Source organism: Sciurus vulgaris, assembly GCF_902686455.1.
Source record: "Sciurus vulgaris genome assembly, chromosome: 11".
Lineage (NCBI taxonomy): Eukaryota > Metazoa > Chordata > Mammalia > Rodentia > Sciuridae > Sciurus > Sciurus vulgaris.
In genome coordinates, this window is record NC_136472.1 from 56,228,578 (window position 1) to 56,252,500 (window position 23,923).

At 32.8% G+C, this 23,923-nt stretch overlaps 1 protein-coding gene across 46 annotated transcripts in view; it reads left to right on the forward strand.

The window, feature by feature from the left end:
- The window catches only part of SOX6 (SRY-box transcription factor 6), a 551,842-nt gene that overhangs the window by 211,607 nt on the left and 316,312 nt on the right, over nucleotides 1-23,923 (forward strand). For all 46 annotated transcript variants that reach the window (XM_079103752.1, XM_079103737.1, XM_079103729.1 and 43 more), the window contains one exon: nucleotides 11,203-11,443. In XM_079103752.1, coding sequence (XP_078959878.1) covers nucleotides 11,203-11,443 — 241 coding nt within the window. The remainder of the gene's footprint in view (nucleotides 1-11,202; nucleotides 11,444-23,923) is intronic.

Below are 23,923 nucleotides of genomic sequence, written 5' to 3' on the forward strand. Positions count from 1 at the left end.
TAAAAACTGTAGTGAACCCCCAACCTTAATGGCCAGTAGCTTTAACTGTTCCTCAACCAATTTTGCTGTCAAATTGCCTAGAATGGGTCAAATTAGTCGGTTAGAGTATTACCTGATCCGATTTCTTTTCTCATTCTCTCTCTCCTTCCCTCCTCTGGTTGTTACCTGATAATTAAATATCTCCAACTCTAGAACTGGGAAGGAAGGAAAAATTAAAGATAAAAAGTTATTTGACTAAGCTTTGAATGAATATATAAGAATATGTAACTGGAATATTCAGAATAAAGTTATACAAGAAGGGTAAGGCATGATCAGATGTTAATTAAAAATAGCTAATAATTTACTTAGTTTAGATTTCAGAAGCCTTTGATTCTAATACCATCTGCTCTGGGGTTATACCACTGGAATTCAAATTCTACCTTCTGTAGTTACTAGGTATGACCTTAGGTATCTTTTTATTTTTTACTAGTTTTTGCCTTAGTTTCCTTTATCAGTAAACATGGACAATGAAATTATATAATTCCTAGAGTTACGTTGAGAACTCAGTGAGATTATACATGTAGCAGTGCTGTGACTGGTACTTTCTAAGCATCTAGAAAACTATGTATCTTTCCAACCAGTTCTCCAATATCCCTTCATCCATCTGTCCATCTGTTCAGCTGTCCATATTTTTAATGTTTGATAGCATTTATTGATGATTTTTTAAATATGATGATTTAAAATATGAATGAATGTAATGGGCCAGGGAATGTGGGAGAGACATTTCTTGAAAACTGTTCACATTAGTCTAGAAACTTTAAATTCTCTTTCTTGGGTACTGTTTTTCTGGTTAAGTATAATACCCTTAATTTATTTCTGCTTATTCACTTAACAGTGTTTAAATAATTGGCTAATATTTATTGAGTGTTTTCTTTGCACAAAACATTTTACAAGCTATGGTGGGAATACAGAGAAGTATAGAGTTTTGTTTTCATCCTTGAAAAATTTATAACCTGGCTGGGATTGCTTTTAAATTATAATGACATCATGTACTTTAAAAGATTACTTTGTGTATATGCATTCAGGATTGAATATGTGATATAAAAAATAATTTCTCAGAATACTACCTAAACGGGATTAGAAAAAGGATGAATCATAGTTATGTAAATGATCCCAGGTGGTTAGCTAGTGATAAGAAAGGAAGGTGAGAGCTGGGTTGTAGCTTAGTGGTAGAGTGCTTGCCTAACATGTGTGAGGCATTGGGTTCCATCCTCAGCATCACATATAAATAAATAAATAAAATAAAAGTCCATTGACAACTAAAAAAAATTAAGAAAAAAAAAGGAAGGTGAGGAAATAGTGGAGGAAAGGCAGTGATAAGAAAAGCTAGTGATAAGAAAGGAAGGTGAGGAAATAGTGGAAGAAAAGCAGAACAAAATCTGAGAAGCAATAGTAAGTGAAGTTTCAGTGTATCAGTATAGTTAGAGTAGAATATTAAAGTGTAGGCTACTATAAGGTTAATTTGGAAAGATTAGTTGGATCTGGATGGAGGGCCTTGAATGCCAGGCGCAGGAGTTTGGACTTTAGTCTCTTGTCAGGGTAGAGCCACTGATGGGTTCTGATCAGGAGAGTGCTTTGATGAAGGGAGTTTCTATTTCCAGGATGGATTTGGAGAGGGGATATTGAGTTGAGATAAACTGATTTAGAATCTGCTATAGGAGTTTAGGTATGAGGTGTAATAAAGCCCTGTACTAAGGTGAGTATGAATATGGTAAAAAGGAAGAGACTGAGAAAGTATTAGGGAGGAACTGATGCAGCTTAATGATAGACTGGCAGTGAGTAGCAAGGATGAAAAAGAGAAGGGTGTATTGTTCAGTGTTTTGAAGCTGGATGATTGTGAGACTATTAGTGTTCTGGGTGTGAATGAATGAGGGAAAGTGTTGAGGAAAATAATAATAAATGTAGTTTTAAGTTTGTTTCATATGACATTGCAGAGGATGCCTTGGAATAAATGCCTTGCAGTCATTTTTGGGGACTGTTGTATTTCAGGGAGATGAGAGCTCAGTGTTGAGGACATAGATAAAAAAAATTATTTGATTTATATGTTATGTAATGAGATGTTTGATAAAAGGAGTATAGAGAAGGAATAAGGTTTAGGTTAGCAGCATTGATGTGTGAGTGGTATTTTCTGTGATTATCTATGCACTTTAATTAAAAATAATATTATTATTCAACTCTCCCTATCTGCTTTTCCCTCTCTCTTTCTTCCCAATATCATTGATTGTTTACAAAGTGTTGTGCACTGTGTTGGGCACTGGATATCCTGTAATAAATAAGACAGACATGATCCTTGCCCTCATGGATCATGTTGAATAAACCTTTTTTAAAAAAGTAGACACAATTTTTAAGTGATTCCTCTTTTTCTTCCATTTACCATAAGCTTATGATAAAATCATCATCAGAATTTATCTTCCTCTTGCTGACACTTTGTTATTACTATATTATAAGAAATACTCTGTAGGAGTATAATTTTAGGGCTCAAATTACTCATCATTGAAGTTCAAAAAATACTGATTGCATCCCCTGTGCTGGCAGGTTTTTATTGTATAAGCTTATAAGTAGGGTCTCTTGGGAAAAAAGTTTATATTTCTTGGAATTTGTAAGATTAAGAAAAGAGATGTTTTCCTAAACCAATCTATTTTTCACATCAAAACACTTAAATGATGTGAAATTGATCTCCGACTATAACTTGCAACAAGAGATTGAACTTCCTTTCTCCTATTTCTTCCTATTCTTCTTCTGCTTCTGATTTAGCCACCAAGTCTACCCCAAGTATTCATTTCCCTCTTCTTCTTCTTCTTCTTCTTCTTCTTCTTCTTCTTCTTCTTCTTCTTCTTCTTCTTCTTCTTCTTCTTCTTCTTCTTCTTCTTCTTCTTCTAACCCTTTCCTAATAAAATGGAGGAATGGAAAAGGACAAATGCAATGCAAGATTGAATACCCAATTCAGATTTACATAGGATGCAATCAATCCTTCTAAGGAATGAGATATCAGATTGTCAATGTCTGAATTTTGTATTCTCAGATTTGAGCTCAGGGTATCCTATGTCTGCTGATGATGGTCTCTAATTCATTCTATTTTCATCCTGGTAGAGTGCTCCTTCTCTCCTCCCAAATTAGTCCAGTTGGGGTTAGATGATTATACATGGTATTATTTAGAATTAGCAATATCAGGTAAACTGGCATATTAGGCATTAGTTGTATAATGTATCTTTCTGATGAAAGAGAGGGACATTGATGAAAGAAGAAAAGTCATCTGAGTGGGGAGTACTTTGAGACTGGGAGTTTTTGTCACATTTGAAGGAATGATGTAAATTTGAACATTTTAAAGTTTGAGTTAGATATAAAATTACTTTTCTAAAAGAGCTTTTATACAGTTTGTTGGGAGAATCATGATATTAGTGGTATTTATTTTTATTAGGACATTAGAAATCTGTGAGAATGGGAAAAACCATTAGAGTGTGGAAAAAAAACATGTAAAATTTTCAGTGCTTTACTACTAACCCAGCTTTGGATTACTGAGGTCACTATGATAATGAACCAATTTGGTCACCAAATTTGGACAAGACTTACAGATACTGAATGTCTCAGAAATAGTTGTAGATATATATCTTCTCATCCGTTATGTTTATAAATTTGGGTAGAGATAGGAGATCAATTTTGTGAAGTGACTACAGACCAATTTAGGAAACAAAAATATAGCATAACTTTTTTCTCTCAAGGAAAAATGGAGACAAAAAAGCTTTTGAAGTGGCTCCTACCTGTCCTTTTCAACCTTAAGAAAGGCTTCTAGGCTAAAAAGCAAGGTTTTTATGATGGACATGCTGCTAATATACACAGCATTATAGGTCCAAGTGGCAGTGATGTAACTTGGAGGCCTTTGTAGTATATCTGGAAAGTTGTAGTGCTCTAATATTTATTTTCATTTTTCATGAATTGGTCTTTCTTGTTTTTCACTTTTATTTGATGCAAGACTAATAAGTTTTATTGTTAAGTAACATAAAATTGCATCATAACACTCAGTATTAAAATGCACTCCTTTTTTGGGGAAGCCAGATAGATGTGTTTACTCTGTAGAGAGATTTTGATTTGATTTTTTGTTTTCTTCATGGTAATTATGTTTGCACTTTGCTGATCACTAGTTGTGCATTATTACAATGGAAGGTGACAATTTGATTGTCTTCAATTGGAGAAACAAGTAATTTTATATTCACTAAGCTGTCAGGTAACACTAACTCACAGTACTAAGAGCTCCTGGCAATGCGGTTTGGCACCTATATTTAACTGCTTTGATGCTTGTGTAACCTCTGCTGAATCAGAAATACTTTGCCTGCTGGAAATGGTTTTCAGGGCTGTACAATGAGGTTTTCATTAAGTAGACAAACTGAAAATGAACTGCAAAGCCTTGGTTGTTTCCCTCCTCCCCTTTTCCTTCTCCCCTCCTCCTTCCCCTGGTTGTCCCTCCCTCCTGCTCTTCTTCTTCTTGTCCTTCTTTGATAGGAACCTGAAATTTATCCTTTATTTAATTACATGAAAGGAAATGGTAGATAGCTTTATTTGGCTGAAGGAGAACCTCAGAGATTAGCTTCTTTTCATAATTTTGTTCAGTGTTACCATGTGTGAACTGTTACATTTTGAAACAGTCTGTATAGTATCAGTTTTCATTTTTCTCTTTTTTCCTCCTGGCAATATTAAAGAGGAAAATAGAAGTAAGAATTGAAAAATATATGGTGATAGCTTCTCTTGCTTTTTCTTGAGAAGTTATTTTTCTGGTGTATGGTTTTTTATTAATAATTAGATAAGATATCCTATAATTGGGCTTCCATAATTAGTGGATAGTTTTTAGGCTGACAAAGGCATGTCTGTTATTCACTTTAAAAATTACAATTCTCATTTCATGTGAATAGAAAATTTCGAAGTGAAAGGTAAATTCATTATGCTATTATTTTAGATAACTTTCTATCACCCAATTCACATAGAGTTCTTTCAGTTGATCTATAAAGACATTGAGCTGATTAAAATCCTGTGAATTAGTGTGTATTTATAGTAGTGATTGTTTGGTTTTACTCTTAATGTTAAGCCACTAATTTTATTTGTATACTCCAGTCCTGACTTTCCAAAGCAAAACCCCCAAACCAGCTACTGAGATAAACTGTCAGAAAACTCAATAGTATTGCGATCAAGAAAAAGGATAGAGGTTACATGAAGTCAAGTTGTTTTGATCCCAGGAAGAAACTGGATACTCAGGGACAAATGTAATAATTATAGGTTTTCCATAGGCAGTCAGTCAGCAGGCCAGTCCTTACGCTGCTTGCCTGTCTCTTCCAGCGGATACTAACCAATTAGACAGAGATGGTTACGTGATGTAACATTATCAGGAGAAACAATTCATGAGTCAAAGCATTCCAAGACATATGAGCTCTAGTCCAAAGAACAGTCTTAAGCTATATAAAGTGACAGCAATATTGTCAGCTAAATATAAACTCCAGAAATACAAACTTTGATGACTTGAGAAGAATCTGTTCCAGGTAGTCCTTGTTTTATAAGAACTTCAAAGGGCTTTTGGAGATAATTTTGGAGTTTTGGTGTGAAAATTCAGAAGCCTTAATAAAGTCAAAACCCATTCACATAAGCCCCTTTATAGACATTCTTCAAGAACTTCAAGTGTATTTGATTTGCATCATCTCTGTTGATTTGACAACTAACTCAAGTCACTCAGTTTTTTTCTAGTTATGTATTGTCTTTGTGTTCTACCATATACATTTCTGAAAGAGCTTCTAAAAACTCTGGAAAATAAGCTTATAACTTTCCGAGGAGCTCTGAAAGCAGTTACCTTCTTTCCCCTGAATTTTCTCAATTGCTTATTAACCAGATGGAAGAGAAAGAAAAATCTGGCAAAAGCCCAGGGGTGTTTGGAGGTGGAATGGAGAAGAGGAGGTGGTTGTGTTGAGTAAAACAAAACAAAGAATCAATAACAGCCCTTGGGCTTTACCAGAATAAAGCAGGCAAGATTTTAAAAGGAATGACTTCATTTTGATGTCTAGAATCAGAGTTCTCCTTGTAACTCCTTCCCAAGATCCCTAAACGTGGGAATTAGTAGTACAGGAAGAGGATTTTAAAATAATTCTTTGCCCTAGGCTGGGTGGACTGGCATCCTTTGTAAGGGTTCCTGGGTATTGTGCACTTTGGCAGCTGTACATATCTGTTACACATGCTCCTTAAAATGAGAGGCACTGTGTTATATTTTTGGAAAATTAGTTGTTTATTTCTCAGAGTCAGATCAAGTGCAACTTTAAATTAACAGTGAATTATCTGACTGAAATAAGTCTACCTTGATAGCCTAGAGCTGAGCTGCAAAAATAAATGTGAATATTGGCCTGAACTTTTTATTTTTTCTGTAAGTAAACCAACTATTAAAATGTTGCTTTATGTTAAAAAACAGGAATCTTGTGAATAAATGTAACACACCTAAAAAGTGAATGCCATTTGATAATACTCATAAAAGTAATTAATATGTTTTCAAAATAAATAAAGTTCAGCAAATTCAATGACTCTTTTGGACAGTCCCAAATCATAGTTTTGAGAGATGGTTTCTTTCCAAGTAATAATTTAAAAAATGTAATTTTGAGTGACATGCCTTATAAAAATGTTTAAAAGTTTAAACATTTAAAAATAATCCTAACTTTAAAAAAAACTTTAAAAAATAATAATATCATATCAGGAAGATTCTAGGTAATATTGTTTTCTGAAATAGAGGACTTAATGTATAGTTATCTGATATCCTGATGATTTTATAACATCTTGGGCCAACTAATTTTAATTTCTTGTTTAAGGAGAGAAAGTAAATTTATAGTCTGAGTCTGTAATGGCTAAACATTCAGATTTTATACTGGAGGTTTGGAGTAGAATAATTATCACTTTTTTAGAAGCATTCCTACTGATTTCCCATTATCAATTATTGGAGGCTTTATCTCCAACAATATCATTCTCCAATGTCCTAAGCCCAAAGTTCTTCCTATGGCCTAGTATCCTGGGAATTCATTTGATCTGTTGGGCAGAGACATTTCAAACTTGGGGAACATATGATGGGAGTTCAGTTTTATATGTCCCAAAGATATTTAATTCTCTTTGGAGATTTTACTTGATAATAGCTGTGCCCCAGAAAACCATCTTGTTTAACCAATGTGATAAGTTGACAATGTAGTTTTTCTCTCTGATTATAATGTACTCTGTGTAGTCAATACACTGGTACCATGTGAGTGTAATTTCCTCTTTTATTTTATCTCCAATGCACTGTATTATAAATAAACAGTTAAAAAAAACACCAAACAAATCTGTTGCATCTCCTTTTAAGATTGTACCACTGTAGACACTTGTTCTAGTAAAGTAGAATTGGGCGCATTTGATTGCATTTAAATTTTTCATGCTTCAGCAGTTTGGCTGGGAGCACAGTAAAGAAAAATCCCATGAGCGAGGATAGTTTAGAATAATAGAACTTGATTTTGTGTATTATAGCGGCAACATTTGCGCTGCTTTAGTTAGGGTTGTGTCAGCACTTCCATTATAAACCCCTGTTTTCAGGGGGTATAACTAGGAAGATTTTTTTAATACAAATTAAAAAAAACAATTCATTTGAATGATTTTTAAGTTATAATAGTGCAAAAATAAAACAAAGTAAAGTCACATAGAAATTGACCATTTGCACATGGATTTTTATTTTCTTTCGCTTATTAGTTGTATATGGTAGCAGCTAGGCAAAGGTGCTATTCTAAAACATTGGAGGGGAGGTGAAAGACTTTGTAATGGAAAGTTACTGATATAAGCATTAAAATAAGTGTAAGCATTCCACATGATGTTTAAAACATTGATTAACAAGGTGTATTTGATTTATGAGTTTCCAATGGAGAGTAACTATAGTACAGAGGTTGTAGTAAAGTTATTTCCGAAAGTCAAGTATCTTTGCAATTTCTAGAATACAGTTTAATGGTTCTAGTAAAATGTTTAACAAGGGAAAGCTAAAGACAGAAAATGAATGAGGATATAATCAGTAAATTGAAGGATTATAAAATAAACAATTGCATACAAAATAAGAAAATCAAACCTAATAATCAGCAAATCTAAGGTTTATTTAAATAAACTGTGCATTAAAAATAATTTGTGCACATTTACTTACAAAAACCCAAACAAAATCATCATCTATAATAACATGATATAACATCAAAACCAGAAATAAAAAACAAACCTGAAAAAACCCAACAATTTTATCAAAAGGAAATACCTTTCAAAAGAACAAAAATCTTTTTCTGTTAACAACATATTTCAGAATTACAATAAAGTAAAACATATGTAATTAAATAAAATGTGGAATGGTCTTCTTGGGACAAAGCACATTAATTCTTCAAAGTTAAGTGTGCTTCCCTTGGTTGTTAACCATTGTTGTTCTTCCTCCCCCTTCTCTTTTTCCCCTTAGGATGGTGTGAACTGAGGATGAACAGTCAGATTTAATATGAGATTTTTTGTTTTTTTTGCAGCCTGTCTTTTATTTGCAACCTTGATACACATTTGTATTTGTAGGTGCAAAATAAAAGACAAATTGTGTGATGCTATAAATAGGTAGCTTTCCTGGATGGTCACTGGAGGAATCACCAGAAGACTGTTGATGAAGTAGAGGTGAAGCTTTTCCTCACTAATTGTATTCAGCGTGTAATTTCTAAACTTCCCTCTGAATTTTGATTTTCAATTAACACTCCCCATTTGAAGATAATTTTCTATTTAATGTAATTGCAGGAAATAATTTATTGGCTGATTAAGACTGAGGACCCAGCCTTCCTTAAGAAAACACTCTAACAAACCAGCCTTTAAACTCAACTCATAGCTTTGGACAGATTTAGACTATTTTTACAGCTGCACGGTTGTGTTTAATTAGGATTGTGGGCTATTGTTCACTGGTGCAGTTTATAGTTGAAATTATTCTTAAGAGACTATTTTCATTTTGGGTTTTGTGTCATGATTAATTTATGCTAAAGCAACAATCACAGATATTGCTATTGGAAGGAGCCAATTCTCTTTATAATAAGAGGATGTTTATTGGGGGAGCTAAAGTTACCCTCAGTTTTGGATTATGACTTTCAATTGTATTTAACTGTTTTAAAAAGCAGCAATAAATTCATTCTTTTGTTTTTAATGTGAATAATTATATTATCAGCTGTCATTATCTGAAACTATGAAAACACTCTTGTTTGTGGCAAGCTCTTGATAAACTTACAGAACAGTTATAATTTGCCTGGTTTTACTACAGTGTTTATGAGGCCAATAAAGTAAGTCATTTAGTAATTTTCGTATACTAAGAAACATCATTTGGTTACCACTTTCTGTGTATGTCCATTTGTTGGTACTGATCAAAATTGCTCAAGCAAGTACTAATCTGATTCTTTGATACAGTATTCTTTAAAGCATTTAATTTCTTTACCTTCAAAGAAAATATAGGCATTCTTCTGCACTCTTCCCCCATTTTAGTTTCTAGTATCAAGTCTAATAGATGAAATTTTATTATTTGTAGACTGATTATTATAAGTAGGTATCAGCATTTTAATATGTTTCAAAGCACTTCAAAAGCCTGTAATACTTTTATTTAGAACTGTGCATAATTAGATTAGCTGATCTTATATTAATTTTTTTCACTGTAGGATACTAAATCTGAGCCCCCTCATTAATTGTGAGAAATTTAGCATTAGCTGTTAAATCCTATGTGAAACATGGGCTGCTACATAAAAACTACTGTTTAAATTGGAATTAACTTAATTATTTTTCTTTGCACTTGATATTTCCTTCACTGCAATATTCATGAAAGCATGTGACAGATTTGTAAATTTAACTGTTAATCTCAGATTTCTAGACCCTTTAATCAGTATTTATTTGTCTGTAGAAACAGTACTAGCAAGTTAATGATTTGCTAATTTGAAAAATGCTCATGTGGTTTCCTATGTTAACTGATTTGTGCATTTTTAAAAAAATGGTATGAAATCAATTAATGTTAAAGAGCAATTAAGGTGGAGATTTTATTCCTTTCATTACACAGCAGTTTTAGAGCTAGAGATACAATAAACCAAAAACAACATAAAGTTTTAGAAAAAATGGTTTCTTAAAGTTGTAAACTTTTGGTGGTTTTATCATTACCCATTTTGCTAAGAAATTCATTTCGATGTGATATTCTGAAAGTCTTGAAATTCTGTTTAATGGTCATGATTATCTGATTGCATATGAAAACACAGAATGGAGACCTTGTCATGCAGAGTATAGTCAGTGTTTGTATGTGGATACACAAATGAATATTCAATATTATTGTTGAAGGTTTTAAAATACTTTGGATAGTAGGCATTTTACTATTTTCATAGGAAATACTTAGAATCTTATATGTTCTTTCTAACATAAAACAGAGGTGTATTTATTTTAGATACCTAATTCAAATGCTACAAAACTGCCTAAGACTAATCTAACATTATAAGCCACTCAATCAATAAGTCACTTACAAAATAACTTAAAACAATCAACACATCTTGAAGGTCTTTAGGAAAACCTTAGATCAGCACCAAGTAAAGTACTATTAGGCCTGGTACTCTTAATGCAAGGTAATCTAAGAAGTAAGGACCAGATTTGCTTAGGACTTCATTATGTATTATTTATTTTGATTATACTTTTCTACATAGACTTCTTTTGTTCTTACATAAACCACAGGAGAAATTTGGATGTTTTTGCTCTGAAATCTTCCTGCCAACTGGCTCATTTGCCATTTCATTCATTCATTCTTTTCATTGCTAACCATCAACCTAATTACTCTCAAAAAGCTTGTAATGTAGTTGAGAAAACTGGGAGGAAAAAATATGTACACATATATACAGTACATTGTGAAGACATTCTGTAGGAATTTCATTTATGGATTGCATAAGAGAGAAACATGCAGAAATTACTGGGAAGAGGTTTGCAGAATTAAAACCAAAGAGGGAAAGTGGGACATATAAGTCAAGAGTTTTCTTCATCAGTGGTTTAGAGTAGACTTTAACTATCTCTAAAATTAAAGAACTTCTGAATTAGTCAAATATAAGGAACAGTGCATTCATTTGTTGTTGACAATCCTTTTGAATTCATGGCATTTTCCTTCTTCCATAGAAGAATGTCTTCCAAGCAAGCCACCTCTCCATTTGCCTGTGCAGCTGATGGAGAGGAAGCGATGACCCAGGATTTGACCTCAAGGGAAAAGGAAGAGGGCAATGATCAACATGTGGCCTCCCATCTGCCTCTGCACCCCATAATGCACAACAAACCTCATTCTGAGGAGCTACCAACACTTGTCAATACCATTCAACAAGATGCTGATTGGGACAGCGTTCTGTCATCTCAGCAAAGAATGGTGAGCTTTAAAATCTGGTTACTGGTACTAAGTCGGTCTTCTAGTATGTCCTCCTTTTATGTAGGTGTTTTAGGAAGAGTTTAGAACACATGGCTTAGAATTATTTGTGTTCATGTTATAAGACAACCACCAGATTATGTGTTAGTATTATACTAGTAACTGGGAAAACTTGGAAACTGTTTTGTGATTTAGCTTATGTCCAATTATTAGGTCAACTTGTCAAAATATACTTTTTATTTTTTATGGGTGTGGTTTGGTTATCTTATTCTCTGAATCTCTGAATTTAAGATGATGAACTTGGTAATATCAGAATAGATATGATCAAGTAAAGTGTGGCCATGAGTTAATATTTTAAAAATTGAATTAAGCAAGTATTTCTATGTGAATGAGGTCATATGGTGACTATGTCTTCAGTAAAGAAAAGCAGGTATTTATCATTTTTTGTGGTGATTCTTGATTTATTGTGTAGCTTTTCTCACTTATGTCCTTATATATTAATCTCAAAAAGACAAGCAAAGTTCCTTAGTATTGTTCAACCAGACTGCAATTTTCTCTAAAATTAGAAGTAACACATCAAATACATGCAGTATAAGTATAAGCCAGATTTTCCATGTTGACCTCCATCTCTAACCATCAAAACAGAAATCATAAGTGAAATTAATTATCTAGTATAAAGCAAAAATACTCTTTTTATTTTAGCCTCCAGAAGAAACCAATAACTTAATGTATCTTACTAGATTATAAGTTTTAAGCCCTGTTTTTCATTTCTTAACTTTTAAAAGTTAGGTTAATAAAAAATATTTTAAGTGGTAAATGAGGAAATTTTTCTTCCTTAATAAAAAAAAATAAGGTACTATTTAAACTGCCTTTACTACTAAGAACACATATTTTAATTCTTGCTACATGCTTATTATCTCAGGGACTTCACTCAATAACTTATGGAGGCAGACATTTTTCTTTTTCAGATGATTTTGCAGACACAGCCAGTACTCTGGAGAAGTAGGTGAGAAGTATGGGATTAGAAGATAAATGAAACATTTTTGACTAATTTTAGTTTAGAAGACAATCAACATTGTAACATTAGAAACATTGGAAGATTTATTTTCTTTGAGTAGGGAGAAGGGGGGAAGGTATAATAAAGCAAAACTAAAGTCTGTTTCTTTGATTGAACTTAAGTTTATCATATTACATCTCTAAAGCGGCATGGATGAGATAGATGTCCAGTCACTGCTACTGCTTACTGGCAAAATAATGGGGCCATGTTTTGTTTTTTATTTAAACAAATATTTATTGAGCTCCTTTCAGTACTAGTAGGTACTGGCTGTATCATGGTCTAGGACAGGGGTAGAATTTAAATAAATATGTATGCAAATATGCCAAATTAAAATTGTAATATGTACTATGAAGAAAAAGAACAGAATGTTATCTGAGAACATAATGGGGCAAACCTAATTTAGAATAGATGGTTAGGAACACCCTATCTGAGCTAATGATAATAGATATTAGCCAGGAAGTAGATCTGCAGAGGGAACAGTATGAATGAAGTATTTGAGGTGAGAAAAATATAACTTAATTTAAGGAAATAAAAGATGATCTTTGTGGTTGGAGTATAATGAATGAGGATGCAATGTAGCATCAGATGTTATTGATGAAATAGGGCCTTATATCAAATAAGATCTGGGAGATAATGGTGAGATTTGATCTAAATGCAAAGGAAAAGCCTTTTAAGGATTTAAGAACATTTCAAACAGATAATTCTGACTGTGGTATAGTGAATAGATGGAAAGAAAGCAAGAGTGAAAGGAGAAAGACTCATTGGGATTTCTATTTCAGAAATCTAGATGAAATATGATAATGACTTGGATTAGTATAGAGGAAGAGGGCATGGAGAGAAGAGATAGGTTCAAGACATTTTGACTTTTATGCCAAATATAGTCATGGACAAATACAAATAACTGGACTAGAAATAACTGGACAAATGCAAGTAACTAGAAAGAAATTTTATTTCTCTAGAAAATATTTAATTTATTTTTTCTTATAAAATTTTGTTTTTTGGCAAGTGCCAATTTACTTGGTGAGTTATTCTCAAACTTTTATAATCTAAGATTTTTGTCAAAAATAGATATTAGTACTTTATATTGAATTTGTATTAACTGATTTGTATTAAATTTAATTTATGATAGTATAAAATAGTTTAAAGTTATAAAATATTTTATGTTAGGATGAAAAGAAATCATATTCCTAGAAATGTTTTCAAACTTTCCCTTGCTTTTGATATCAAGCTTTGCTTTCTACTGAAGTCTTTGTGTTTTCTGAATGCCTGGAAGCCAAAATATTTTGTTTTAACTCCCGCTCTATAGTATTTCCCAGCTGTGTACTTATATGGTGTAATAAAGGAATTTAACAAATGGGAAATAGCAGCTGCATTTGGAAATTCCCTTTGTGCTCCCTTTTCACTAGATAGATTCAATAATGTGTAACAACTGTAGCATCAGACCTGTAATGGATTATATTGCAAGTATTATATCACCAACCAATTTTACTTTATTGGAAAGAAAAATAATAGAAGGATTTTAAGTTTCTGGCAGACCTGAAAGCTTTCACAGAGATAGTGTGTGCATGTATGTGTATGTGTGTGTGTGTGTGTGTGTGTGTGTGTGTGTGTGTGTATGTACACACTTGCATATGTGTGTGTTGGTGTGGGAGGACTATAACTAATGCAAAATTTAATAAAAATCTTACCTTTTTCTACTTTAAAATAAATATGAAGTCCAAAGGAATGTTTATGAAGTGACATGAAACTTGCAGTTCTTTTCAGTAGATATGCCTTTTCCTTTCTCTAATTGAATGCCATAAAATAGCTGTAGAGAAATAAAATTTAAAAGAAAACCTAAAAACCAAAAAATTTTTATCTTCATCTGTTCAGTTTCTATTGTTATTAGTTTCAGTAATGGCCCTCATTCTCGAATATTTAGAAACAAACCCTAAAAGGTTCTTATTTTCTGGGTTCGGGAAGGGTGTTACTTTGAAATATCAAGAGCACAGAGGAGCTTTTCTGTAAGAGAGAGTGAAGATAAAGAATTAGTTCTGCTAACCCCCACTTCCTGATTAGAAAAAAACCACTTGTTAAAATTCTGATTATTTTGAGGTTGCACTCCAACAAAATATAAGATCACATAGTTTCAGACAAGGAAAATAAGTTATTGAATTAACACAGAAGGAGAATAGAAATTTTAAAGCTAGGAATTCAAAGACAAATGTGAGATGAAAATTTTAGACTATGATTATATTATGTTCAGTTTTTAATTTAATGTGCTATTTAATTGGTGACAGCATTCAATGATTGAAAAGTTAATATACATAAGAATTTGCTTTTTCTCTATATTTGATCACTGCTGTTTTCATCTTGCACCAGTATATCAATATCTTTTTTCATTAGTCAGGTGTAAATATACATAATATTTTCATGGAAAAATGTACAGTGTATCATTCTTTTCGATTTTATAAGCATGGAGAGAGTTTTTTTGGTAATGTTTAGTGATCTGTATATGATGTTCATAATGATTTTCTGCTAAAGTATTAAGCATAGTAAGAACAGGTAAGCCTATACATTGTTAGTGAACCTGGTTGCAAATTACATAACACTTTTGTGCAAATTATGTATAACTACTTGTCATATGAACGAATTGAGATGTATGTGTTACTTAGATCCTTCCTTTTTATTTTTTATTTTTTTGATTTAGAGTTATAATTTAAAGTGATTTTCTTAGCATTGTTAGGTACTTGAGTATAGAGTCCCAGTTAAATTCCAGGTACAAGAGACTGCATTGTGAATAATACAGATAAGATCCTGGCTCTTATGGAACTTAGACAATAAAGTTTCAGGGAATGAGACAATCTCAGTTTATGAGAGTTATGAGACAATTTCAATTATGAAGAAAATTAAAGAATGTGATAAATTAACCAATAAGAAAGGGATGGTCTTTTAGAAGATGGGCATCTGAGCTGAAATTGGAATAACAAGAAGAAGCCAACTGTGTAAAGATTTGACTAAAGACACCCAACCAGGATGTATAATAAGTACAAAAGCCTTTTGATTGTTGTGTTTGAACAACAGAAAACAATAGAGTGACAGGAGAGGGAGAGAAGAGTATGAGATGAAATCAAGGAGGCAGGAGATGACAGATATTAGACCAGATAGTATGGGGTGTGGTAGGCTAGTTGACTGCAGTTACGAGTTTGCACTTTATTTCAAATGTAAGAGGAAGCTATTGGAAGACTTTAAGTAGGGGAGTAACATGGTTTGTTTATTTTTATTTTTATTTTTGTTTTTTTAGTCACATTGCCTGCTGTTAGTAACAGAAACACCTATTAGGAAGCCATCATAGTAGGGCAGGTGAGAGTTTGAAAAGTAGAGGGGTGAACAGTTAGGGAGGTTATTCATTGAAGAGTTCCAAGAGATTCTGAAGAAGACATAATTCATAAGGATGGTGGAGAGAATAGTTTAAGTAACGTACACTTGGTAGGAACCTAATCAAGAATGAACAAAAAAGTAAGATGGATGAGAGCAAGGAGAGGTGACAAGGGGGTAGACATACTCTGGCCAAATAATGACCCTAAGCAAGAGACAGAAGCTTTTTGTGCAAGAAGTTACTCTTAGTTGATTTCTGGGTGGGTCATAGAGATGTGGGTAAGGTACCAACAGTCTCTCTTTCAAAATATACAATGTGACAATAAGATTAACAGTGGGGCCTTATACACATGTGCACATGTACGCTCACATGCATGCTTACATTGACAAAAATGGTATCATACACATCTGACTTTTGACTACTAGTCTAATTAAGTAGGCAGAACCATATTGGACCCTTAATCTTAGACTATACCAACTCCTTAGAAACCTATTTAAATTGTTTTAAAAATTTTCTAGAAGTTTTAAAATAAAAGATGCCAGTAATGCCTTTTGTTGTAATTGAAAGAAAACAATAATGGGAGTGCTGAGATGTTTAATAAATAACTATTGGGAACAATGCTTTCTTGCTTGCAAACAATTTTTACTCTCTGCTTCTGTTACTTTCAATCCAATGAAGTTGCTAATCAGCTCTGGAGTGTTTTATGTCGTTTTCTTGGATTCATAAAATTTCTGGTGTGAACTTTATACCATTTTTGAGAATGTATCTGTTGTCATTGTGTGATAACACAGTCCAGTAATTTTTAGTGAGGATAAAAGCTTTATCCATGCTTTATGTTGAGACAGACTTAGAAGATTTTTCATCTTGTTACTTTTTGAAAGATTTAAAAACTTAAATGAACCTCCCTAATTGTTGCCTGTGTGTGTGTGTGTGTGTCTGAGAGAGAGAGAGAGAGAGAGAGAGAGAGAGAGAGAGAGAGAGAGAGAGAGAGAGAGAGAGAGAGAGAGAGAGAGATATTTAGTAATTTAAAATGCTAGGCAGCACCCAAATGAAATTAATTTCCTTACTTTTATTGGGATTATAATTTAGAAAGTATAGTGAAAGCCACTAGTTCATCTAGTTCTAACTAGTTTCCAGTCTTAATGCCTAAGGTAAGATTTATGTGTCTCTTTTGTGGTACCTGATTCATTTATGAAACACTAGGAAAAAGCATTCATAAATTAGCAGGTTTAGACTTCTTGAGAAATTCAGTTACTACTCTTCTAATTTTCAGATTTGGGAAACTGATTCAATTTAAGTAAAGTTCAAACCTAGGTTTCTCTTTTCTTTTTCTTTTTTTTCCTGGGAATTGAACCCAGGGGTGTTTTACCACTGGGCCACATCCCTTTATACATTTTTTTTATTTTGAGACATGGTCTCACTAAGTTGCTGAGGCCCTGGCTAAATTGCTGAAATTGGCCTTGAACTTGTGGTGCTCCTGCCTCAGCCTCCTGAGTCACTGGGATTACAGGCATGTGCGACCATGCCCAGCTTCAAACCTAGGTTTCTGTTAACAAGTGAAAATGTCTGTCCTTGCCCTTGAGTCATCAGACAACATTCTCCAGGAAGCCCAATGGGGAATTTCCTATTTTCTATAAATTTGAAACTCTGTTAGCACACAGAACTGTAACCTTTTAAATCTATCTCAGAAATTTAATGTCAGAAATAATTTGTTTACAATTTGAATTAAAAAGTAAAAGCATGTTTTATTGCATGCAGTTTGGCAAACTTGTTGCAGACAGTGAAATAGAAAACTGGTGTTGTCTAGTGTTAACACATTAATAGCTTGTATAGTTTTCATACCATGATTATGCACATTATTTCATTTCTGCTATTTTTAAAAAAAGTGTAATTTTAAAAAAGTTCCTCAAATCTGGCTGTCTACATTTTATAAAACAAGGATTACTGGTATGCTTCTTAGAAATATCTCAATGTTAATAGAATGATGAATTATTTTATCTTTATTCTTAATGATATAATACACCTTTCTAAAGAAACATTTTAGAAAAGTTTTCCTCCTTACCTAGTATATTATCAAAACCTTTATCAAAGGTAGAAACATTAACATGCTCTGGAATATTTGGCTCTTCCCCCCTTGGGCATGAAGGAATCAGGTATGCATACTGATTAACCCACTTCAGTCATTAACATGTGATTATGTGGGCTGTATATTGAGCACCTGCCAAAAGGTAAAAATCCAGTACTTTGCTACATCTGTGCAATGACTTATATTTCTTTTGTATTTTGATAGTTATAGGAAAATCAGACCATGGTATATTTTTTTCCAGTGTAATAAAATTGTGTATACAGAATGTCTTCAAGGAGATGGGATATGCCATGTTTATTTTTATTTTAATCTTTCAGAGTATATGAGATCCAGTGACTGGAGTTTGCAGAGCACTGACTATAACATGAATCTCTTAATGAACTCTATCACTGACATTCACCTATAATTTATAGCATTCCTGCATGTTCACAAGGATTATCTTTTGTGGGATAGAGCCAATATTTCCCTAATTGTTTTCAGTTTCACATGATACCTTTATGTTTCATAACTAATTCATTTCTTTCACTTATATGCTGCTGGTGTACATCTCATAGCGGGACTGCTCCTGTGGTTTGACTTTTCCTGTATGCTACCCATATGTAAATATTCTGGTGTGCCCAAAGTATAGCTTAGGGTTTATATAGCATTTCTGGACACAGGAGAAGTTGAGTTATAAAAAATATTTAAAGTAAGACTTGATTACTAATAGAAAATCTTAGGCAATCTCATCTAGTGTGAACAGTTTGAGTAGGACTCTTTTACTCAGTTTTTCTTATTCCTTTTTTTCCTTTTTTGTTTTATTGTGCTGGGGCTCAAACCACGGGTCTCACACATACTAAGCCAGTGCTCTACCTCTGTACTGGTTTTTATTTTTCTTGATGGATTAAAATGTCATTCAAATGTAGATTTTACTTTTTAGATAAGCCTTTCTCAAAATTGTTCAATGTTAATTTGTGAAAGCCCATCTCAGGACACCAATAATTTTCTGATTGAAGTAGAACTCCACTAGCATGGTTTCAGGCCACAGGTGGGTCTGGCTAACATTTACTTTCTTCTACAGAATTCCTCCATGCAATTCCTTGCCTTCCTTTCTGGGTACATCACTATAATGAAATATCATAACTGGAATAATGAAAAGTGAACATTTTTATAATGCTTCTAAGAAACATGTTGTAGAAAATAAAGTATATATTAAATAGTATACATTTACATGCTAATTTGAGCTTTTCATGATTACAGCAAGATATGAATCTCAAGGTCCTTTTAGATCAGGATGAGTATGGTGATGACTATGATAGGCAGGATATTGCTTTGGAAAGAGGAAGCCAGGATTGTGTTTGCATCCATGAACAAATTGAGATCTACCTCTTTTAATTTGGAGAGGTTTGCTTTCCATAAAGGCAACTTTAATGTAATGCATTCTGCTTGCACCATTCATTGAGATAACATTGAAAGGGCTGTCTCTGATTATTGACTCAAACCACCTGCATCAAGCAGGAAAGACCCTACTCTGTTCCTTCCACAAACATGTTTAATCTTTCTCGAACACCTCTAATGAATGTGCCTTAATTACCTTAATATGCAAATTATCCCACTGTTTGATTGTCCTCTGCATTAAAAAGTTCTCTTTGCTTTCCAAGAGAAATGTAACCTTTTAAAAGAAGAGCAACTTCTAGGTATTATTCCTTTTGTTAATACAGGTCTCACTAAGATGGAATATTTATTTTTTTATAATATTAACCTTTTACATATTATTTTGGTGTCACCACATTCCATAACCTGTAGGCATTATTTTTCTAGGTGATGCAAATTGAGTTCAATGATATATCTTTACATAAAGCACATTCTCAAATCCAAAGTATAAATTACAATCCTTTGCTAATAAAATTTTATAATCAGGTTGAAATTCGCAATGAATATTTATGCATTTCATTTACCTTTTTATATTTCATTAGCACCCTAGAAAATGGAAAAGCTTATTTAATAAAATGATGGAAATTATTTTGTAAATGTTTCCTTTCATTATAATTTAACTCTGGATTGTTTCCTCTGTCAGGGTATTGAAAGTACCTTAAATCTAGTATTCTCAAATTCGTTAAACTTCTGAGAGGAAATATACCCTTATTCAAACATAAATAGATTGTAGTGGTAAAAGAGAAGAGATTCATTTACTTAGAAACTTAATGAAGAATTATAATACATAGGCGACAGTTTTTTAAATTTAGGATTTTAAAAAATTTTTGCATAGGACCGAATTAGCTAATATTTAAAAAAATTTTTTTTAGTTGTTGATAGATCTTTATTTTTATTTATTTATATATAGAACCGAGAATCAAACCCAGTGTCTCTACCACTGAGCCACAACCCTAGGCCTGAACTAGCTAATATAATGTAATCCTTGAACAAATTGAGAACATTTTTACTCTTGAATTCAGTTAATATTAAGCCTTCAGCTGTATTAATTTACTTTGGTGTGTGCTTTTACTAAATGTACCTCTTTTATTTATTTTTTTTCTCTTACTGATGTATTTTGTTTGTATTTTGATAATAGTTTATTTTGCATTCTGTAACTTGAAGGTTAAAGTTCAACTTTTTTTGGCTAATCTGATTAAAAAAATAGGTCAAGGAAGGAATCTTAGTGTTTTACTATTTGGAAGATAAGAGAAAAAATAAAAATTCATGCCTTTTCGTTTGCTTGCAGAGAGTATGCATGGGCTGTGTGATTTTAACTGAGTCATTAGTCCAAGGCTGTGTGTTACCTTCAGGTAGGGAAGTGTAGAGCATGTAGGCATTGGGGCCCCTGTTGGCAAAATTAGACTTCTTAATTGCTGCTTTGTGTTAAATTGGTGACATTTTGTACCTTGTTTCCTTGTTCTCTGAAATGCAAAATACAGGTAGGTAAGTGGATAGATAAGCACTATCACCTCTAGGGAATTATTTTTGTCTTTTTGTCCTTGTTCTAGTTGTAAAAACAAATGAGAGAGTTAGAGATGTTATTTATATTTTTTCTAGTTGATCAAGAGTTTTCGTGAAGCCTATCATATTTATTTGACATTTTAGAAGGAAATTTGAAGGCTTTCATGGTGAAATCCTCAAAATTGGGAATTTTACTGGACAAGATCCAGTAGAGAGAGATTGTTGAGCTCACAGATTAGTCCTGAAACTGTGTGATATTTGAAGCTGTCTGTCTAACTTGGCCACAGAAGGACTTTCTTGTTCATGGAATAACACCTCCATTAAGGAATAAAAGGATTTGACTAGTCTTGTTTGGTCTCTGGTACTTTGTAATGATAAGATTTGTGAAGTATGGAGAACATACCCTGAGGGGCTGGGGTGTGGTTCAGTGGCAGAACATTTGCCTAGCTGCTTGTGAGGCACTGGGTTCCATCTTCAGCATCACATAACAAAATAAAGGCATTCTGTCCATCTACAACTATAAAAACAAAACAAAACAGACAACAACAAACAAAAAATCCAGAGAGGTTTCTTTCATTTAAAGTACACCAGTTGCCTTGCTGGTTATACAACAACAAACGGTTGTTCTTATAAGTACACTGGTATCTCTCAAATAAGGAAGAACAGAAAACAGCTGCAAAAAGAGGAGGTCATGAGGAAAACTGCCTTAACACTAGAGTAAGTAGCTGTCCTTTAATAAAAACTATGGGATCTTGAGACTCTGCATGCATAGAAACTTTGCTTTGTAAGAACTTGCCCAACATCTCCAACTTCTGCATAATCCTTTTCTTCCAATGCCTTAAATTGTAAAAAAAATAAAATAAAATAAAATAAAATAAAAAAAACAAAAAACAAAAAAAACTTTTTGTTCATTGGAAATATTTTTGCTGGAGTTACATAGAGGGAGCATAAGTTAGAGGAAAGGATGTTACCTGTACTCTCTTTGCCACTGATTTACTGTGTGATCAGGAAAGTCACTCAATATCACATGACTTCAGTTTTCTCATCTTAAAAATGGAAGATCTGAATTACAATCACCAAGTCTCTTGCCACTTCTAACTTTCCTGGTTTCAAGGTTAAAATTGTATAAGCCAATTTAGCCTACCCTGGTAGTATTGTTTAGGTAGAATATCATCTATATTTTAGTTTTGAGTAATTATAAATGTCCAAATGAAAATGATTGCCTGAGTTAGAAGGCGCATGAATGAGCTTATAGCTGAACTTTGATAGAACTCTGCTTCAGGTGCTGAGGAATTCACTATTAGGCTTGCCTGCTTTAATGTTCTTAGGTCCCACTTTCAAAAAACTGTATTCTCATCTTTGAACTCTGTCTCATGGCATTAGATCTTTAAAACACAGTATCCCTAAGGCAGTTACAGTGTGTCTCAATTGTTGTTGTTCAGATAATATTGAGTCCATTTAGTTTAGAGGGAACCACTCTTTAAGAGAGAAATGAGAACGCACTCAGACTAGAATGACCAGAATGGCTGAACTATGTCTTATGAGGAAGAATGAAGAGAACTGGGATATTTTCCCCAGGGAGAAAAAAAAAAAAAAAAAAAAAAAAAAAAGAGAGATACAAAGGTACTATAATAGCTGTGTTTTGGTATTGCAGGGGTTACCACTATGAATGTTTCCATGGAATAGAACTATAGGTCGAAATAGATTTTATATTCTTATAAACAGGAGTTTTTGTCAATCCTTCAGAAAAGGAATAGCCTACTTTGGGAGGTGCTGAATTCTCTACAAGTAGAGGTGTTTACAGGGAGGCCAAAAGTCGCTTATTAGGGCTGTTCACCACTGCCGTCATGATTTCATGAGCACTTACTATACAACAGACGCTGTTTTAAGTATTTTATTTATTTTTACTCATACATTTAACTCTCTTAACTCTCTGAGGTGTAGGTTCTTTAGTCCTGGAATTTAAACTGGAAAATCTGGCCTTGATTGCCTATACTTTGTTAACTACTTTATTATTATATCTTCTCTTGCACAGGATTTAAGGGCTACATGGATTCGAACAACTTTGAATCTTGAGATTCTGGTTTTTCTATGTGAGTTTGATTGTATATTGGAATACACTGTAACTGTTTTATGTGCTTATCTTAACAATTTGGGGACTTAAATTTTTTTTCTGTATTTAATCTGTTCGGTATATTTATTTCTATTTATTAAAAATCACAATAATGAGGTCAATAAGAAAATTTTTGGGTTTGTGATTTTTTTTCTGTGAATTAAGATCATGTTTTTTAAACAGCAGTTTTTTTTTTTTTTATACTTTAGGAATCATGACACTTTTGGAGATATTGGCAGCAGATCTATTTTCTGATGCATTCACAAATAATTTTACTGCTATTAAACCATACAGTAATAGTGACAAGTGACATAATTTTATGCCAACATTGAGGATGATAAGTAAATCTAATATATTCAAGCAAATATCAGTTTTAAAAGAAAAAGGCATACATTTTTGTTTTACCATTAGAGCAAGTGATACTTTCGTCATGAATCATCTGTTGGCAATTAGAATCAAATTCAGCATTTTCATTTATGTAAATTTCTTTTACCCAATACTTTTCTTTAAAATATATCACTTTAAATAAAAAAACATACTTTTTCCTCTCAGAGAGAACCTGTAAATTAGGAACTTAGTCTTCAATGCATTAAAAAAGGTTAGATTTCCTTTGCTAGCAAAAAGTTCCTGGAATCTAGATTAGGTAAATCTTCTCAGTCAGTCAATAACACTGTATGGTAAGACCTCATTTATAGTATAGTTGGCAGGTAATTTTTGTTTCATTAAAAAAAGTTGTTTAAAGTATAGGATCATAAAATATAGTGCACAGTATGTAATATAACAATATATTAAATATATGTAAATTATGTAATGTAACTTGAACACTCTATTGAAACTTCATCTGCCTTGGCAGAGAAGATTGATCATTGATGTGGTTGAGTGGCCAAAACAAAAACAACTTTTAGTTGATTTTATTATTGTTTTTAACTTCTTTGTAGATATTGCATCCCCTT